Raw genomic sequence first — 17,698 nt, forward strand, 5'->3', positions numbered from 1 at the left:
AATGCTTTTTTTTTTCAGTGACACATCATATATGCTTAAGAATTATAAAACCTCTTAGGAAATTATTTCTATTTTAATTGATTTCTATTTAGCTGATTTTTAAAAAATAAACTTATTTTTTCAAAATTATATAAATATCTTACAAAATTGAAGGAGTGTGGGATTTTTACAATTTTGATTTTGGGGAAATTACATCACAAATCAAGATAGTGCAATTGTTATAAAATCTACAGCAGGAAATCATACCTTTATGACATATTGTTACATACATTTGCAGTAAAGCGCGCCACGTTTTAGATTTCACATATTCTGAACTTTGCTTTAAATTGGATCTGTAGTGGCATATCATCATCTTTTTTATATCAATATACATTATCTCACTAACTGATCAGTAGTGAGGGCTTGATATACAACTCTTTAACCTTTTATTCTTCAAAGTTGTTTTCTAATTCCACTTTTAAGGGTAGAGTTCACCAATACTTTTGCTGAGATTTGATAACTGAAGACTGCTAACTAAATTTCAAGGTATTCTTTTATGACAAAAGGCATTTGCAGGATTTTTTGAGGCAATCCACATTTTCAGAGGATGTTTTTTAGGGGAGTGTACAGGGCAACATATCCAAGTGGGTACTCATAAAGGAAAAAGGAAAGGACTGTTGGGGAAATCCTGCTCCAGGTTTTCAGGCAGCCCGTATGATTGACACATGATATCACTGGAGGCGTGTCCTGGAGTGGAGGTGGAGGTGGAGGCGAAGAGCTGAAATTCTGCGGAGCCGGAGTGGGACTGCTCTGTAAGGCACGCAGTGGTTTGCAGAGTGATAGCAGCAGACACAACTCCCAGCCCTGGAAAAGGAACAGCTACAGTTGCTGTAAATGTGCCTGAAAAGCAATTTCCAATCTTTGCTTTAGGTAAGAACTGTTTCCTTCCTTTCCTTCCGTAGACATTTTAAGGAAAGATCAGGTGAGAAATGTTGGCTTTTGCAAGGGACTGATTATTTCTTTGAACTCGCTTTAGATCTAAGATTACTGGTTGCATTTCAAATTACCAGTAGCATTCCCACTGCTAAAACGGATGCTCTTAAAGTAAATGCTACCACTAAAAGAAAAAGCAGGGTCCTTTTCCTCCCCACCCCCACTCCCCCCCCCCAGCCATGCAGTAACAAGTTTCAAGTCTGAAACAGTCGGATGTGTGAAAAACTGTTTTTTTGTTTTTTTGCCAAAGAGGGGCTCGCATTCGGTATGTGGACCAAATGCATGTTTGTTTAGGCATTGTTGGCGACCGAATCCCGAGAAGCAATTGTTTAAAACCTGAATTTCCCGTCTCTGTGTATTGATTTCCAATGCGCAGAGGCGTCGCTTGAACGTTGTTTGAACTCTTAGGCATTCCAAGGGGCAAAAGCACTTCGGCAAAAACGTGCAAGACTGCATGTTACTTTGGTTCGCTGCTGACACGCCGACTGTGCGCCCGCCTGTCAATCACAGGGAGCAGCAACAGCCAGCACATGGCAGCGGATGCGGGCGGCGGGCGAGCTGGCTAGCGGCCCGCTCCGCTCCACTCTAAGCCCGGGCGGCGGAGCGCGCGGCGAGTCCAAGTGCCTGGAAAGAAAGGAAAACTAACGTGTTCTTATCTCTAATCGTTTGTAGCAGGCGTTTCGGCCGCGGAACAGGAGGGTCGGAGGACTGGGAGTGATCGCTGCCCGGGAGAGGCTGACTGCCAGGACCGGAGTTCCCAGGGACGCCGTGCCCCCACTTGCCCGGCGTGCGGGATCGGGAAAGTGCCTGGACCTGCACGGGGGCCGAGGGACGACGCCCCGCCTTCTCCCCGGAGGAGAACCCCCAAACCTCGCTCCCTTCACCACTGCCCCTAAAAAAGCGGGTAAAAAACAAAATCCCACCCACCCCCACCCGCGGGGAGCGGCGGTCGGCCCTCTCAGGCGTGTACTCCCTGCGCGGCTCCGTGACTCGTCCGGGGACGCCGGTTCGAGCCCCGTCCCGGGCGCCGCGGAGTCTCAAACGTCCGTGACGTGGATTTTCACGCGTCAGGAGGCCGCCACTCCCGCCTTTCCCGCGAGGAGCGACTGGACCCCGAGGAGAACTCTGGTCCGAGCACAGCGGCGGGTCGGCCGGCCAGTCACGCACTCCTCTCCCCGCCGCTCCCCAGCTCGCCTTCCGGATAGACCCGGAGAGCCCTCCTGAAGGGAATTTTTTTTTTTTTTTTTCTGGCTCTTGGAAGGGGGCTACAGGAGAAGAGCCCCGGAGGTGGATGTTACTGAGCTGCGCGGCGCACGCGAGCTGTGAGAGGTCTGCGCCTGGCCGCGCGGAGTCTCCAGAGAATTGCCCCCCGCAGCCGGAAGGGGGCCGCCGGGAGCGCTCCTGCCCAGCGGCACAGGCCGCGGGCCGACCGGCCGCAGCTCGGACCATGCTTCCCCGTCCTCCCCGCCGCGGTTGATGCGGCGAGTGCACGCTGTCGCCCGCACCGGGACCCAGGCCGGGTTGCACTGCTTGGCCGCCCGCCCCCGCTTCGGCCTAGGTGAGTGTGGGGCGGCCGCCCTCGGGCTGCGGGGGCGGGAGGTGCGCGGGCCAGGCGGGCCGGGCGGCAGGTGCGGGCACTGGGGAGCGGCGTAGGGACCCGGACCGCGCGACGGGAGGGAGAGTGGGGCCACCCCCTCTCTCAGCCCGGCCCGCCCGCGGGGCGCTCAGAGCTGGGTAACCCGGAGGGCGACCTTTCGCCTCCGCGCGGGACGGCGAGACGGGGTCCCCGGTCCTCAGTCTCCTGCAGCGGCGACGCGGGGACCCGGGGTGTCCTCTCGGGGAAACCCTCCACGCGAAAGATGCATTCGGGGAGGCTTGGGGCGGGGGGTGGGTCCCCAGGAGGAGGATCGTGGAGCAGCTCGGCGGGTGCCCGCGGCGGGCTTTCCGGGATCCGAGGATCCGTCGGACGGGGCCTTCCCGAAAGGCGTGTTCTCGCGCCAGTGCCAGAGTGGACCCCCGGTTCGCTGGGGACCCCATGGGCCGAGTCGGTGTGCGCCCGCGCGAGCTGCCACTTTATTCTTCTTGTGAGCGCGGCAAGGGGCGGGAGAGGGCACTGCCACTTTAAAAGTGGGGAAGTCCGCCCTCCTGAGGTAATGGTAACCTCAGCCTCCTCCCCTCCTCCTGCCCGAGAGAGAGAGGGGAGAGAGAGGGAGCGAGAGAGAAAACTTGTTTTCATTCATAACTTTTTCCTTTTCCTTCCTCTCCGTCAACTATTTATTCCCCGCTCGTCTCAGCGCCGATTGCAGAGGGCGCAGCTCCACCGCGGGAACCGGCGATGTGGCGACAACGCTCCGCCGCCCCGGCCCCCGGCTCGCTGCGCCCCGGCTCTTTAGGAATCCGGCTTCTCCTTTAAAGTGTAGACAGATATTTATTTATAACCCTCCCTGCCTTGGGCTTGCTTTTTGGCGCCCGCATTCGCTCCGAAGGCTTTTCCTGATTTGTAAGCATCCTTGGTGGCATACGCCAAAAGGCTTTGGAAATCCACGGTGATCCTTAGAATGTGATGGGATTGTCCGAAAAGGTATTCGACTTCGATTCGGGGCTTTCTTGGGGGAGAAGAGTCTGCCGAGAGCGTGTGAGCGTGTTTGGGGCTAGATCCAGGGCTGTCACTGCTGGAAAAGGGGCTTTGCTTCAGATCCGAGGTGGCTGACATTCTTTGCTTTTTCTTTTTATCTGGTGGCCTCCTTTACCGGCCAGCAGGAACTTTGTTACAGCTAGCATTTAAGACTCAGATTAAAGTCGTACCTGGTGCTTTTTCTACTGTCTTCAGATCCACGTTTTTTTCTTTCGTATGGAGTGTGACTTAACTACTTGTAGATACTCTTTGCTTTAGAAGCACTGGGTTAGGAAGTGCTTTGCGAGAAGGAATGATACTGCAGAGTAACGATGGAATCTTTTTAACAGTCCTTAAGGACTCCAGGACTAAACCCAGCAGGTTGTGAACGTGTTTCTCCTGGGGTACAGAGAAGGTAGAAGAAACTAGAAACTTGAGGCTCCGAGTTGGGAGAATGAGGGGAGGGAAACGCCAAGAAGTTAACATGTAAGACTTAGTCCAGGGCCATTCAGTGAAGTTAATAGATGGAATGGACTTCTTTCTGCCTTATTCCTGAAGCTGATGAGATTTGGCTCATGGTAGTGGAGAACAGGCATTTTTTCCTTTGCATTCTTGAACTGGATCAAATCTGTAGATTGTGGGAGGAATTTGTGTGAAAAATATTCTGGTTTACCATTTATGAGAACAAAAACGTTTTTTTGTTTAACAGATGATTTTATGAAGAATACATTATAAATTAGAAATAATTTATCATTGGTATTGAAACAGATTTTTACCTGGATATTGCTATACTTTATTACAAGAAGCACATTGATTCAGAGTTGGCAGTGCTTTTGAAAATCAAGATCTGGCATGTAAATACAGATTTTTAAATTAGAGGAAATACAGATAATTAAAATGGCCAGGATTTCCCCATACTACTTTAAAGGCCAGACACTTATTTGTATGTCAAAGTTATCTTGTTATGTGAGTGATCCTTATTTAAACGTAAAAAAAATCAAATGTGAATGGTCTTAACATTCACAGAACTGTACATTGAGTTTTGTGTGTGTGCTTTAGAGGCTATAAAACACCAAGAACTGTTGTATTTGTCTGCATTCACTTTTACATCTTGTAGAGTAATAGTGAGCTAGGTTTAAAATTCTGGTTTCTACTGAAGATGACCTCTTAATCTGAGATTCCGTTTTTAGTTTGGAGTGTCTTTTTGTTTTTTAATGCATGAAGTATACCTTGACTAATTTCCTGAACACTAATCTAAGGCTTATAACAGCGAACAGATAACTAAAGACAACAGCACCATAGCCATTCTTAGTTTGTTTTTTTGTTTTTTTAATGGATAGTTTCTTTTATGGAAAGGACTCATGAACTGATACAGAGCTTCTTTAGATGAGAGCTGTTTATTAGTGCTTATACTCAGCGTTCCCCACAAGGGCATACTCCATTTTGTTTGTTAGATTCACAAACAGGAAGACATTACTTCTTGATTCTGCTTTTTAAAAGTTGAAAAAACTTCCAATTCTTATGGCATGGGGTCTCTTGCTTACATTCTTCTTCTATGATGTGGTCCTAAGCCTCTCTTGGAATTGGACTCTGGCCAGGACCCCAGCATCATTGTAATCCGCTGATGAGGGAGATCATTACCAGGTGGTTTAGGCAATTTGTGACTTGACAGGATTTCTCGCCTCTTCCCCCCACTCCCCCAAATGCTTCTAGTCATTTATTTTCTCTGTTGTGTTTTTTTTTTTCATCTTTGATTTCCTTTTAGGATTTCAGATGCATGCCAGGTTTCCACTGATTGCCAGAAATCAAGATCACTACACATGGATCCCCAAAATCAGCATGGCAGTGGCAGTTCATTAGTTGTGATCCAGCAGCCTGCATTGGATAACCGTCAGAGGCTAGACTATGAGAGAGAGATTCAGCCTGCTGCTATTTTGTCCTTAGACCAGATCAAGGCCATCAGAGGCAGCAATGAATACACAGAAGGGCCATCCATGGTGAAAAGACCTGCTCCTCGAACCGCACCAAGACAAGAAAAGCATGAGAGGACTCACGAAATCATACCGATTAATGTGAATAATAACTATGAGCATAGACCTACCAGCCACCTGGGACATGCAGGACTCTCAAATAACGCCAGAGGCCCCATACTGAGCAGATCAACCAGCACTGGAAGCGCAGCCAGTTCTGGGAGCAACAGCAGTGCCTCTTCTGAGCAGGGGCTGTTAGGAAGGTCCCCACCAACCAGACCCATCCCTGGTCACAGGTCTGAAAGGGCAATCCGGACCCAGCCCAAGCAACTGATTGTGGATGACTTAAAGGGTTCCTTGAAAGAGGACCTGACACAGCACAAGTTCATTTGTGAACAATGTGGGAAGTGCAAGTGTGGGGAATGCACAGCTCCCAGGACCCTGCCGTCCTGTTTGGCCTGTAACCGGCAGTGCCTTTGCTCGGCTGAGAGCATGGTGGAGTACGGAACCTGCATGTGTTTGGTCAAGGGCATCTTCTACCACTGCTCCAATGACGATGAAGGGGATTCCTACTCGGATAATCCTTGCTCCTGTTCACAGTCACAGTGCTGCTCTAGGTACCTGTGTATGGGAGCCATGTCTCTGTTTTTACCTTGCTTACTTTGTTATCCTCCTGCCAAGGGATGCCTGAAGCTGTGCAGGGGGTGTTACGACTGGATCCATCGCCCAGGGTGCAGATGTAAGAACTCCAACACTGTCTATTGTAAGCTGGAGAGCTGCCCTTCCCGGGGTCTGGGTAAACCATCATGATTTTTGGAGGTGGGTTGGACCTCCTAAACTTCTCTTGCTTTCAAGCTGTGGCTGTTAAAAAAGATGCTGTCAGATACTGGTTTTATTTTCTTTGCAGTTTTCCCCTGTTTCCCACCTTTCTCCCCTTCTTTCCAAGGTTTGACTCATGGATTGTACTCTTCTCTAATGGATGATCTTCGGTAAGAGTGGACTGTGAAATGCGTCTGGCTCCCCCTTATGACAAGAGCCTCTGCCATCCACTCGAGAGGGTATTGAGAGCCAGTGGGCTTTTGTGTAGCCTTTTTGTTCTGCAAGCAACTTTCCAAAGTTGTACACGTGAACATATCCACACATGTACACCCAGACTACAGTGATTTAGAGCTGTTTTTGATTGGGTACTCTGGGAACAGGGAAATTGGTGTTTAAAGAAGCAGCCGTTTAATTGCTTAAATAAGCTATATATTAAATCTGTCTCCAATTAGGGCTATCTTCATAGCATTGGACACTTAAGTAGCATGGGAGATCTGTTTTTGTTACAACGTTAAAATTCCCCTTTAACCACTGCCCTCTCCTCCTCCCTCCTCAGTGTTCTATCCCCTCAGTTTTGGCATTATCTTATTTTAGAGATGCCAGGTTTGTTTTTTTTTTTCTGTGTAATTTTAGGTTTCCTTTACAATGTAAGTCTTCACATTGGAGATATATTGGTTGTATCTTGCTCATCCTTATTCAAGCTTTCATATTTGTGAAGGACTCAACTCCCTCCCTTCTGTACTCCTTGCTTTTCACCAAATTACTCTTGTCATTGAGGGCACTTGGATAACTGAAGTTGATATTTATATCTGATCAGTTTATAGATGTCACAGAACTATGCTGCCTGAAGTGATCTTGGCTCCTTAATGGTTTTTGGCCACTTGGTTAGTTAACAGCTGGGTAGTTCTAATCTTTACTGTTTCATTGCCTTAACCACAAATTGTGGTGCTTTTTGTACATTTTATGTATAAATCACAAAGTTGAATTCTGACTATTTTTAAGACAAAAGTCTGTTAAACTTTTTTATTGTAAAGAATATTTATTATGCGAATCTCTATTATTTTATGATATTTATTGCAAAAGACTGTTGAAATGTACTCATGTCTGAATATAACAAAATATCAATACGTAATGGAAAATAAGGTGACACGAAGAAAGTACATATGTTAACTATAATGCAGAAAATATATTAATTAATGAAACTGTCTCTTGATTTCTTCATTTATTAGCGTGTACTGTTGTGATGTTTGTCATTTGCTTTGACTCTTTCTTCATGCTTACCCATTTTCTTTCTTTCCCTTAAGATACCAAATCTAGATGTAGGTGAGCTCAAATCTTGAACTAGATGTTTCCTGGAAAATTCATTAATCAAGATTTTGTATTCCAAATTCTGTTTAAACAAATGCCCAAGTGAATCACTTTACAAAGTGAAAAAAGTTTTTTTGTGATTAATATTAACAATTCCATCCCTCCTTTGGCTATTTTGTAAGCAAGGGGTTTTGTGTATATCAATTTCTTGCAATGGGACATACCTGTATATTTTAAATAATGTTTATTTTAACTCTTGGATTAGTCTGAAATTAATTTTCATCAGCAAAACTTAAAAAATTAGTTCTGTAGCCATACTAGGAGTCTCTGGCACTGTCACTTTACTAAAACACTATAGAATTTAAGAGTGCATCAAAGGGATAGTTAACATTATCAAAGAGATGTTTTAAAAACATTCCAATCCTTTTCATTCCTTTAATAAGTCTTTAATGTGCCCTGATCAAATAACGTTGTGTTATGTCTCATGGAATTAGAAATGTGAGGGTGTGAAACTTTATATTAGAAAAGTACGTGTTTTTAGTTTTTAGCCTGCTAAAGTCAGGACATAGTTAGAATCTTTGGGTCTGATAAAATTTTGTTCACGTGAATCCTCAGACTTGGTTTCACTGACTCCTCCATATGCCTAAGTGATGTGTCAAACCTGAATAATCAGCATTTGAGAATAAGATGTTGACATAATTTGAACCCAGGATTTAGGCTGTCAAAACTCTTATCCAGCTTTTTTGTTTTGGTTGTTGTCTCTTACATGATTTGACTACTAGTTTTGGACTATTTATCCTTTGTAAATAGGCTTTGATTTTGTTTTAATTAAATAAGACATAAGTGATAGAAACTTTTAATGCATTTCCACCAAGCCACTAAACCTATTAGTTGGCATTGTGACGTTTTTCTTAATCAAGTATTTTCTCTATGCTCTGAAAGCGGGAACATTTTTTAAAATTTCATAATCTATGGTATTTTAAAATGTGAATTTGTTTCCTCTTGTATTCAAGTTATGTGGTGATATCACTGGTCCCTGAATATTGAATATTTCATTGAGATTTGGCTCCTTAATGGAGCATATAAATAGACTCTTTCAAAATACTGTGTAACTTTCTTCTGTTATTTTGACCCTTCGTATAATCAGGAATTGGTGTCAGAGCTGTCTGTAGTTAAACTAACCAGACTAAGAAGCTGTAGCTTTTATTGAAAGAAATTTATAACTTTTATGAGAATAAGGTATGTTGTGGAGTTTTAACTTCTAGCTATATGGGGAATACATTAAAATTATAATATTAAGATGGCAGTCTGCTGCTGCTAGGGCTCTATATGCACTCTGGCATAATGCAGGCCCATATTTGGAAATAGCAATAGGTTAGGGGTTCAGACTTCTAACATGCTTGTCAGATACAAAGAATAAACACTTTGATTCAAAACTTCCTCCTTTGTGATGGTTTAAACCTAGAAGAAAAAAATATTAGGATGTGTCTTCATCAGTGCTCATGAGTCCAATGTGTTTGAACCAAATACTGATGATCATTTTAAAGTGCCAAGGCTTTGAAAGCATTAGCACAGCTGACATTTCTTATAATACCCCTGCCATTTATTTGGTACTGCCAAGTTAAAAATACCACATAGATAGATTACCCTTTCCCATTTGTTCCACAATTTTGTCCCTCTTCCTCAACGGCCAAAGCTTGACAGAATGAATATTTTTTAAGTAGTTCCTTTCCAGCATGTTTTCTGAGTGCTATTCTCTTCATTCAAAGAAGTTTTATTTGGATAATTTAATTGTGAATAAAACAGTATAGGATTTCTATAATTGAGTAGTTTCCTGTCAACAGTTTAATAAAATGTAACTCAGCAGAAAAATGGACTATGAAAAAGTAGATATACTTTCTTTTTTGTGAAGGCTTGAGGTGAATCCTTAAATTATAATCTGTGATAATTATTATATAGTTTTCAAAACACAAATCATAGAACATTCCAGTTATTACTAAGAAAAAATTAAAAACAGTGGTTTTTAAAGTTAAAGGAAATAAGTTAAAAATTAATCATGTTTTTACCCTAAAGCTGATATTGAAATCAAACTCAGGATTCATTTGCAGAAGATTGATTTAATTTTTGAAATTGTCTCCTTTTCCTGAATCTTCCCTTTTTTGTTGAGTAATGTATTTCATGGTAGTTTTATGTATAACTCTTTAGCAAAAAGGCACAATCCCATTTCTAAACATTGAAAAATGGAAACAAAGAACGTCTAGACAGTTCTCGTCTTAAACTCTTCCCTACCTCCCACTATATATATATATTGCAAGACCGTTTGGTATCATTTTTTAAACATCTTGAAGACAAAACTTTAAATCCCCCTTTGGCCAGTTGACAATTGGAGAACTGTTTTTTTTCATTATTTCCCTCATTAGAGAAGATGGCCATGAATTTAACTGACAAATTTTTGATTCTTCTAATATTCCCTCAGAATATTACCACGCCATTTTGCTACATGTATTGAACCCCTACCATGTGCATTATTCCATATGCAGAATTCTAGAGCTAGAAATAGATATCAGAATATACTTTATGTTTCTCAACCATATATGAAAGTAAATAGGTCACTAGTTAAAAAGTTAAAAATCAGAAGTCTGTGTCGTAGTTCAGACCTACTCTATTAGAAGATATCTCCAGGGGAGGAGCTTGATATTCTTAATTTCAAAAAGCTTCTTGGGTGAGTTTATCAGGCAATTTTGTAATTGCTTTTTTAGCTTGAGGTCTTCATCTCAAGAATAGAGAAACAAAGTCCTGGCTTAAATGTTCATGATAGCTAGCATAGAACCAGGACTCTTCAGATACAGGGTTTTCTTAAATCCTTAGCAGCAAGCCTGGTACCTTTATGGTGCACATTAGCATTTACCATTTCTTTTAACCAGAAAGTGTTTCCTTCATAATTAATATATTTGACCGTAATTTAGGAAATGGAATGTTTTTCTGCATATATTATTTACACTTAGCTATCGGGAATAAGTAGCAAATGACTTCATTTCCATGATTATTTTTCATATGTTTTTATTAAAGCTAACAACTTCATTTGAAAACTGAGATTGTGTGCTTCCTCTGGCCAGGTTTATATGGTAATAATAGAACAAGTTGATTTTGATCAGTTTGTAAAGGTAACAGTAACCTGGCATCTAGATTTAAAAACGTATGTGATGGCACTTAGCATTATTCTAGTTATATCAGAATCATAATGATTAAAAAGCAGATTTAAATGTTCTATTTTGTACTGATAAAAAGATTGGTGTTAAAGTCAGATAGCTGAATCATACTAGATATGGCAGTAACTAACAGCAAAACCGAGACTGTTTTGAACTGGGCAATTTGGGAAAGTATGCTAAAGCTTCTATCATTCACTAGCAAGTAGTCCACGAGCTTGTTTTGATAAAATAATCATAGAATCATACTTCTAATATATGATAGAAACTTGGAGATCATCTGTTGCATCTTCGTTAGAGATGATAAAGCCAGGTTCATGGAGGTTACTTACCTAAAGTCACGATCTAGTTGCCAAAGTAAAATAAACTTTATTAAAAAACTGCTCGCTGCATATGTACCTGTGGTAACAGATTGGAAGAAAGGAGAGGTTGGTTGGGGGAACAAGACAAGAGTTTAAACCAAAATTTCAGGTTAATTTGTAAGTTATAAAATTTAACAAATTTGTGAAAGCACAATAGACTAATAGTAGTGAATACTAATAGTAGTCCAAGGCAGAGAAGTAAGTGCCTTGAGAAAGGAATCAGACAAAACTAGCTGAATAAATTTGATGTAAGAAAGTAAGGTATGTATTTGAGAAAACTGAGTTCCTGTTTGGCTAGCAGCAGTTCTCAACTTCATTTGTGAGTAAAATAGCAACAAACAAAACCTGTGCCCTAGGTGGGGCTTTGGCTTTTGTTTATCTTACAAGCACTCCGGATGATTCTACAACACAGCCACAGTCAAGAGGCTCTGAATTAAATTATAGGTACATGTAGAAGAATCACAGGTGATTAAAATGGCAGATATTAAGGTAGGAGGCCAATTAGAAAGGTATTAAGGGTCAGAACTAGCTTGGAGGTTAATAGGACGGGAAAGGAGGGATCAATGTGAGACGTATACCTAAAGGACTTTGCAGTAATCTGTGGTTTTGAGATAGAGGAAAAAGTTGAAAATGATACTGAGGTTTTGGACCAAGGAGAATAGGCAAATGGTAGTTCTGTTAAAAGAGTTGGGTGGACTTAGTTTAGGAGGTATGTGGGGTGGGAAAGTTATGAGTCCTATTGGGATAAACTCTTACAATGCTGATGAGTTGCCAGAAGCTCACTGAGAAAAAAAAAAGTCTAGAATTTTAGAGGAGGGTGATGGCCCATCATCCACAATGGGGTGATAGGGAATCTGTAGCATAGATTCCCAAGAGAAAGAATGAAATTAAAAACAGGCTAGGGATAAAACCTTGAGGAAAGTGAAAATTTAAGTCACTCAGTCATGTCTCTTTGCGACCTCATGGACTGTAGTACATGGAATTCTCCAGGCCAGAATACTGGAGTGGGTAGCCTTTCCTTTCTCCGGGGGATCTTCCCAGCCCAAGGATCAAACCCAGGCCTCCCACATTGCAGGCGGATTCTTTACCAGCTAAGCCTCAAACCCTGAGGAACGTACCTACATTCAGAGGGCATGTGGGGCACCTAGGGCCAATAGAGGGGTGGTCAAAGAAGCACAGGCACTGAGAGATTGAGCTGAACTCTCTGGACTGCAGTTCCTCTTGACCACGCCTTAGCAGCCAAAGAAGACTTTCAAGATAGGAATTAGTAACAGTCAAACACTGCAGACTCCCAACTAAATTTGGTGGGTGGTGTTTAGGTGAAATTGTAATAAGAACCAGGTTGCATGGGGTTAGTGGGTGGTAAGTACATGCAAATAACAGCTTTAGACTATTCCAGAAGTCTTGAGATGATAGGAAGGAAACTCAAGCAGGTGCCAAGCCAAAGACAATTTTTAGAATAAGGAAAACCTGCGCCTTTTTGTAGGCCTTCTGGAAGAGGGAGGAGGGGATAGACGAGGAAGCACAAAGAGGGCACTTTAACCTTGGCAGGAATGGTTCTCCTAGAGGAAAGAATAAAAGATGAGAAGGAAGAAAAAGGCACAGTGGAACTCTAAGAGGGAGAAGCAGGAAGTTGGAGAAGCACACCAAGAGGAGGATGGTCTTCTCTTGAAAGTTAAGATGCTTAATGGACTGAAATTGGTTCTTGAGAGCAGTCTGGAATGGCTAGAGGTGGGGATGCTGACTTGTGGTCAATAGGAACTGAAAAGCAGTGCAGAGAGCTCAGCTCACACTGAACCTGGAATTTTAGGGGAGCCACTAAGCATTTTATTCAGATTTTATCAAGACATTGCCTGCAGCTGGTTAGAGGGTCATTTAAGGCAGAGAATAAGAGACCGTCAAGATATGGTGAATTTGAAAGAGGTCAGGAATCTTAGGGTAGCAGTCCGAATATTTGCCGAAATGACTGGCCAGAAGAGTTGGTTGAAGGTTCCAATGAGGATGAAATACAGACTTACAGAGAGTATGGAAATAGCAAAGGAGGACATGTGAGAACAGAATTTTCAAGTCAAGACCTTAGAAGGTGGTCTTGATACCACCTTGAAGGGTCTTGATACCATACCCTCAAATGCTAAGGGTATCTGGAGTTTCTCTGTGCTCAAGGGTAGCTGAGGTAGAAAGGAGATTTTTCCGAGTAAAGGATGAAGGGGAGAAAACAGGCCAATGTGTTAGAAGAGTTGTTAATTTAGGTATTAAAACGCCAGAGGTGGAGAGGAAATTTTCGAGGCTAGTGTTTATGTTTGGAAAGGATGTTTTTGAACACTTTAACTTGTTTTTAGGCTAATGGATTATAAATTAAGTAATTAAGATCTGATAAAATATAGGATTTCTTAAAACGGAATGAGCTAGAGTAGTAGAATTTATTTTCAAATGGGCCGTGCTCCATTTATAACACAAATGATCTGTTAACAGAATCTGTTATTGAATAAAGAAAATGTATCTTCATGAAAATTGACTGACCAGTCAATTCAGTCAAAATAATACACAGAGCCAAAAGTCCTTCTGCTTTCCACATTCCCTTCTTTAAGCTTTTGCACACTTCAGAGGCACTTCAGAAGGCAAACAGATTGGGTCCAAGACCTTAGTCCTGTCTGTTTCCCAGAGTTTGCATGTTGCAGATTTGCGATAGAAGCCATGAGTGAATTTGATTCCTTAACAGAAATATATTTTATTCTTCTGGGCCACCCAGAATCTGCCTTCTACTCCAAATACAGAGAGGCCTATCTTTGTAAAGAAAACTGATGATGTTAGAGGTATTTACAGACTATGTGGAGTTCTACTTTGTGGTTTATAAATCTGCTTTTGGAATTACCTGTAATTTCCTTTTTGTATCTGCCTTTGTCCATTTTTGGGTATTGCTCTTGAGTAGTTACTAGGAACAGAATCCAATTAGGGCAGATTGGGGAAAAAAAAGGTGGAACTAAATTTATCAATAAATATTTGTTTTAATTGCCTTGCTAGATTTATTCATAAAACTTCAGAGAAGGAAAGATGCTTAGATGAATGACCAAACTGAAACTCTGTTTTTGCAGGGTTTGTGATACTATTCCAAATGTCGACAAGATTGGCAATTTTTGAGAGAAAATAAGAATTCTTTGGCTCTGTCAAACATTTAATCACTTATTTAACAATGATATTTTCTATGCTGAGGATCCCAGTCTTTGACTAGCAATGCATGAAGTTTTACCATGTGATTGGTGTTACTGTGTCAGCTGGTAACTGGCGCTATGGAGGCAGCCACATCTGTCTGCAAGTCAGGAAAGACTTCATAGAGAAGATATGAAAGATGAGTAGCAATTCACCAGGCAGACGAGGGAGAGAAAAAGCATTTCAGATCAATATAAAGGCATGTTAGTGGGAATGATCATGGCATGATGGCAAGTAAATCAGAATGTTTGGAAAGTAAGGTGTCTGTGGGAAAGATGGGAGCCAGTCATGGAAAGTGTGGACGTCAAGTTGAAAAGTTTGAGCTCTATCTTGTGAGTGAGAAGGAGTCACAGAGAGGCCCGATTACAAACCAGAGAGTGACATGAGCAGATTAGACTTTCAGAATGATTCTTCGGGCAGCCCTGTGGAGGATAGACTGGAATGGAAGAGGGAATCCAGCTAGATCATTAATACGATGATCAAGACGATTAGTGTGACTGGGACAATGGAGACTGAAAGGAAGGATGGATTTGAGATGACTGTTGGTTGAGAAAGAGGAGTGAAGACAGATCTAGGTGACTCATCACAGGACCAACTCATAACTGGTCCATAACTGGTTTATAACTGCTAACATAGGCAGAGAGAACATTTGTACAAATAAAATGCAGAAGGAGGCCAAAATGTTCTACACTGAACATTCCACTAATTGTACAGATTTGGGAATGATTTTTTCCCCCTACAACACACCTCTCCCAGAACAGTTAATGAGTGATGAAGTGGACCAAAGGCAGGAAGCCAGAAAGCAGAGAAGAGAATCAAGGCTTTGCAAATCAAACAAACTAAATTATTAATTCTTTCTTCCACCCTGGCTCCGCAGACAGAGTTCACTATATATCACTCAGAAAAGTGAGTTATGTAATAACTTTGTTGTCAGAAATACCAAATTCCAAAATAGAAAATTCAGCAAGTCAACCATTTTCTCCCAATTATCTAAAAACATTAACTCCTCCTACTTCCTCCCATGCACCCCCACACACCCTTACCCAGGCATTAAATTTTAGATCACTGGAGTATCTTCAAAAAATAATGCTTGTAACTTCAGGGTCCTGATTTTCCTTATTCCCTATATTTTTCTCTGTTGGTCAAAGTGAGAAATGGTAATGGCGATGGTGGACAAAGGAAGAAGGGTGGTTGAGGAATATGTTTATTAGGTGATTGGGAATAGGATTAGAGCAGCCACTCAAAGTCAAATCTGGGAGGACTTTAAAGTCTACTTAGTTCCTTTCCTTCATTCATTCAAAAGTAAAGACGTTTGAACCCTGGAGAGATGAAATGATTTACTCAAGGATAAACTGCTAGTAGGAAGTAGAGCCAGCTGAATGAGAAAAAGATGTGAAAACTGTGTTTAAAAGTCCTATGCTATTTCCATTATATAGACCTTATCTATACTTGAAGACTTGGAGTTTAATTTATTAAAGAATCCGCCTACCGATGCAGGCGATGCAGATTCAGTCCCTGGGTCAGGAAGATCCTCTGGAGGAGGGCTTGGCTACCCATTCCAGTATTCTTGCCTGGAAAATCCCATGGACAGAGGGGCCTGGTGGGCTACAGTCCATGGGGCTCAGAGTAAACCATAATGACAGGCCAAGTTAGTAAAATCCAGATTCTTGCAGAAGCTATACCAAAAAAAGGACAAAACAATTTGGGGATTGAAATTGGTCATTTTTCTTTTTTTCCTGTAGTTTGAATTGCTTATAAATGAGAGTATTGGAGTTAAACGTTTTCTACATTTTATAGGTGGTATGTGGCACATGTAGAGACTTGGAAATAGTTTTTTGAGAAGTGATCATTATAAAGCAGAACAACTTGAATTTGAGGGAGGCTGGCATTGCTTGATTTCAAAAGTTTAGTTAAAAAAAAAAAAGTCAAGTGTGTCCAGTCCACATTTCTTCATGTCCTGTGTAGATAATGGGATTTTTTTTTTCTCCTTGGCACTGGAATAGGTACCATATAGTGCCTTAATTTTTTAAGTAAAAACTTCAACTAGGAGGAATCTCTTAATCCTTAGGGAAAATATGCTTCATATGGTTTGTAAAATCTGGTGAATTTTGGAAAGAAGAAAAGCAGGCAGTACTCTTGAAAAAAAAAATGGTCTGCTTGAACTTGCCTTTCTTGAAAAAAACAAAACCCAACATTCTTTCATAAAGCATTTTTTTTTTCAAAACTATTTGCCCTTGAGCATTTTTTCCTACTTACCCATGCTTATCTTTCAAAACAAACATTTATTCCTTTCTACTATAGAGTGTGAGGAAGTTCCTTTGAGGTTATGCCCTACAAACATATCCAAGCAGTAACTGTCACCTCCTTCCTATGGCACAACACATGACTAACCCAACCGCAGGCCGCACTGAGCAGAGGGCGGTGATTTCATGACGGGGGCCCCTCATATGTTACCTATGGGACCGTTTCTCAAGGGGAAAAAAACACAGAACTGTATTTTTGTGTTCAAATAAAATTTTGGGTCCTTTTGACCCAATGGAAAATGTGTGTCTGCTGGTGACTGCCAAGTTGGAATATGATGATTTACACTTGGAAACATTTGTGTCATTTATCATATGATGTTACTGGCCTACAGCATGACTCCATAACAAATAACCATATTAAAAATTAATCTTTTCCAGTTCATCAGACTGTATGTCTCTTGGAAGCCCCACGTTTTCTCTTTCCCTTTTGCCCTATCCTCTCATCACCCTTTACATTAACTATAGGATTAAGTTAAAAAGCGTGCACTAAGTATGTGTGGCTGTGCTTTCAGACTCCCAAACTGCCCTTCTGTCCTTCTTTCCTGCAACATAAATCTTCTATCCAGTGGAATTAGTTCACTCTCTGTCCCTGAAAAAAAAAAAAAGTGAAAGTGTCAGTTGCTCAGTTGTGTCCAACTCTCTGGGACCCCATGGACTGTAGCCTGCCAGCCTCTTCTGTCCATGGAATTCTCCAGACAAGAATACTGGAGTGAGTAGCCCTTCCCTTCTCCAGGGGATCTTCCTGACCCAGGGATTGAACCTGTGTCTCCTGAATTGCAGGTGAATTCTTTACCATCTGAGCCACTCAGGAAGTCTCTACTCTTTTATAACTAGGTTTAAATCCTATTTCTCTGACTAAATAATCCCTCCTAGAAATTCTATAGTAACATAATTGTGTAAAAGGGTCATTACTTTTAATGTTTACAGTGTTGAAGAA

The 17,698-nt window shown here is 41.8% G+C and overlaps 1 protein-coding gene and 1 long non-coding RNA gene across 3 annotated transcripts; both read left to right on the forward strand.

Moving 5' to 3' along the window:
* The first annotated feature begins 753 nt into the window (after window positions 1-753).
* Window positions 754-7,577, forward strand: SPRY1 (sprouty RTK signaling antagonist 1). 2 transcript variants are annotated; one of them, XM_081544931.1, is made up of 4 exons: window positions 754-909; window positions 1,645-1,876; window positions 2,234-2,530; window positions 5,352-7,577. In XM_081544931.1, exon 4 carries the CDS (start codon window positions 5,407-5,409, stop codon window positions 6,364-6,366), a length of 960 nt encoding a protein of 319 aa, XP_081401057.1. In that variant the 5' UTR covers window positions 754-909; window positions 1,645-1,876; window positions 2,234-2,530; window positions 5,352-5,406; the 3' UTR covers window positions 6,367-7,577. The 2 variants fall into 2 exon arrangements, with proteins under 2 accessions (XP_081401057.1, XP_081401058.1); XM_081544932.1 differs by lacking the exons at window positions 754-909; window positions 1,645-1,876; window positions 2,234-2,530 and adding an exon at window positions 3,151-3,553.
* A 4,852-nt stretch (window positions 7,578-12,429) lies between these two features.
* LOC145527251 (uncharacterized) lies at window positions 12,430-17,001 on the forward strand. Its single transcript, XR_014069591.1, has 2 exons — window positions 12,430-14,564; window positions 15,971-17,001. It is a non-coding gene; the product is annotated as an uncharacterized LOC145527251 (long non-coding RNA).
* Window positions 17,002-17,698: the final 697 nt, after the last annotated feature.

This window comes from Giraffa tippelskirchi, chromosome 11 (genome assembly GCF_054371585.1).
Source record: "Giraffa tippelskirchi isolate mGirTip1 chromosome 11, T2T-mGirTip1v1.2.pri, whole genome shotgun sequence".
Lineage (NCBI taxonomy): Eukaryota > Metazoa > Chordata > Mammalia > Artiodactyla > Giraffidae > Giraffa > Giraffa tippelskirchi.

What these genes read in the sequence shown, in the direction of transcription:
- SPRY1 (XM_081544931.1), top strand. Translation starts at nt 5,407, where the DNA reads ATGGATCCCCAAAATCAGCATGGCAGTGGCAGTTCATTAGTTGTGATC.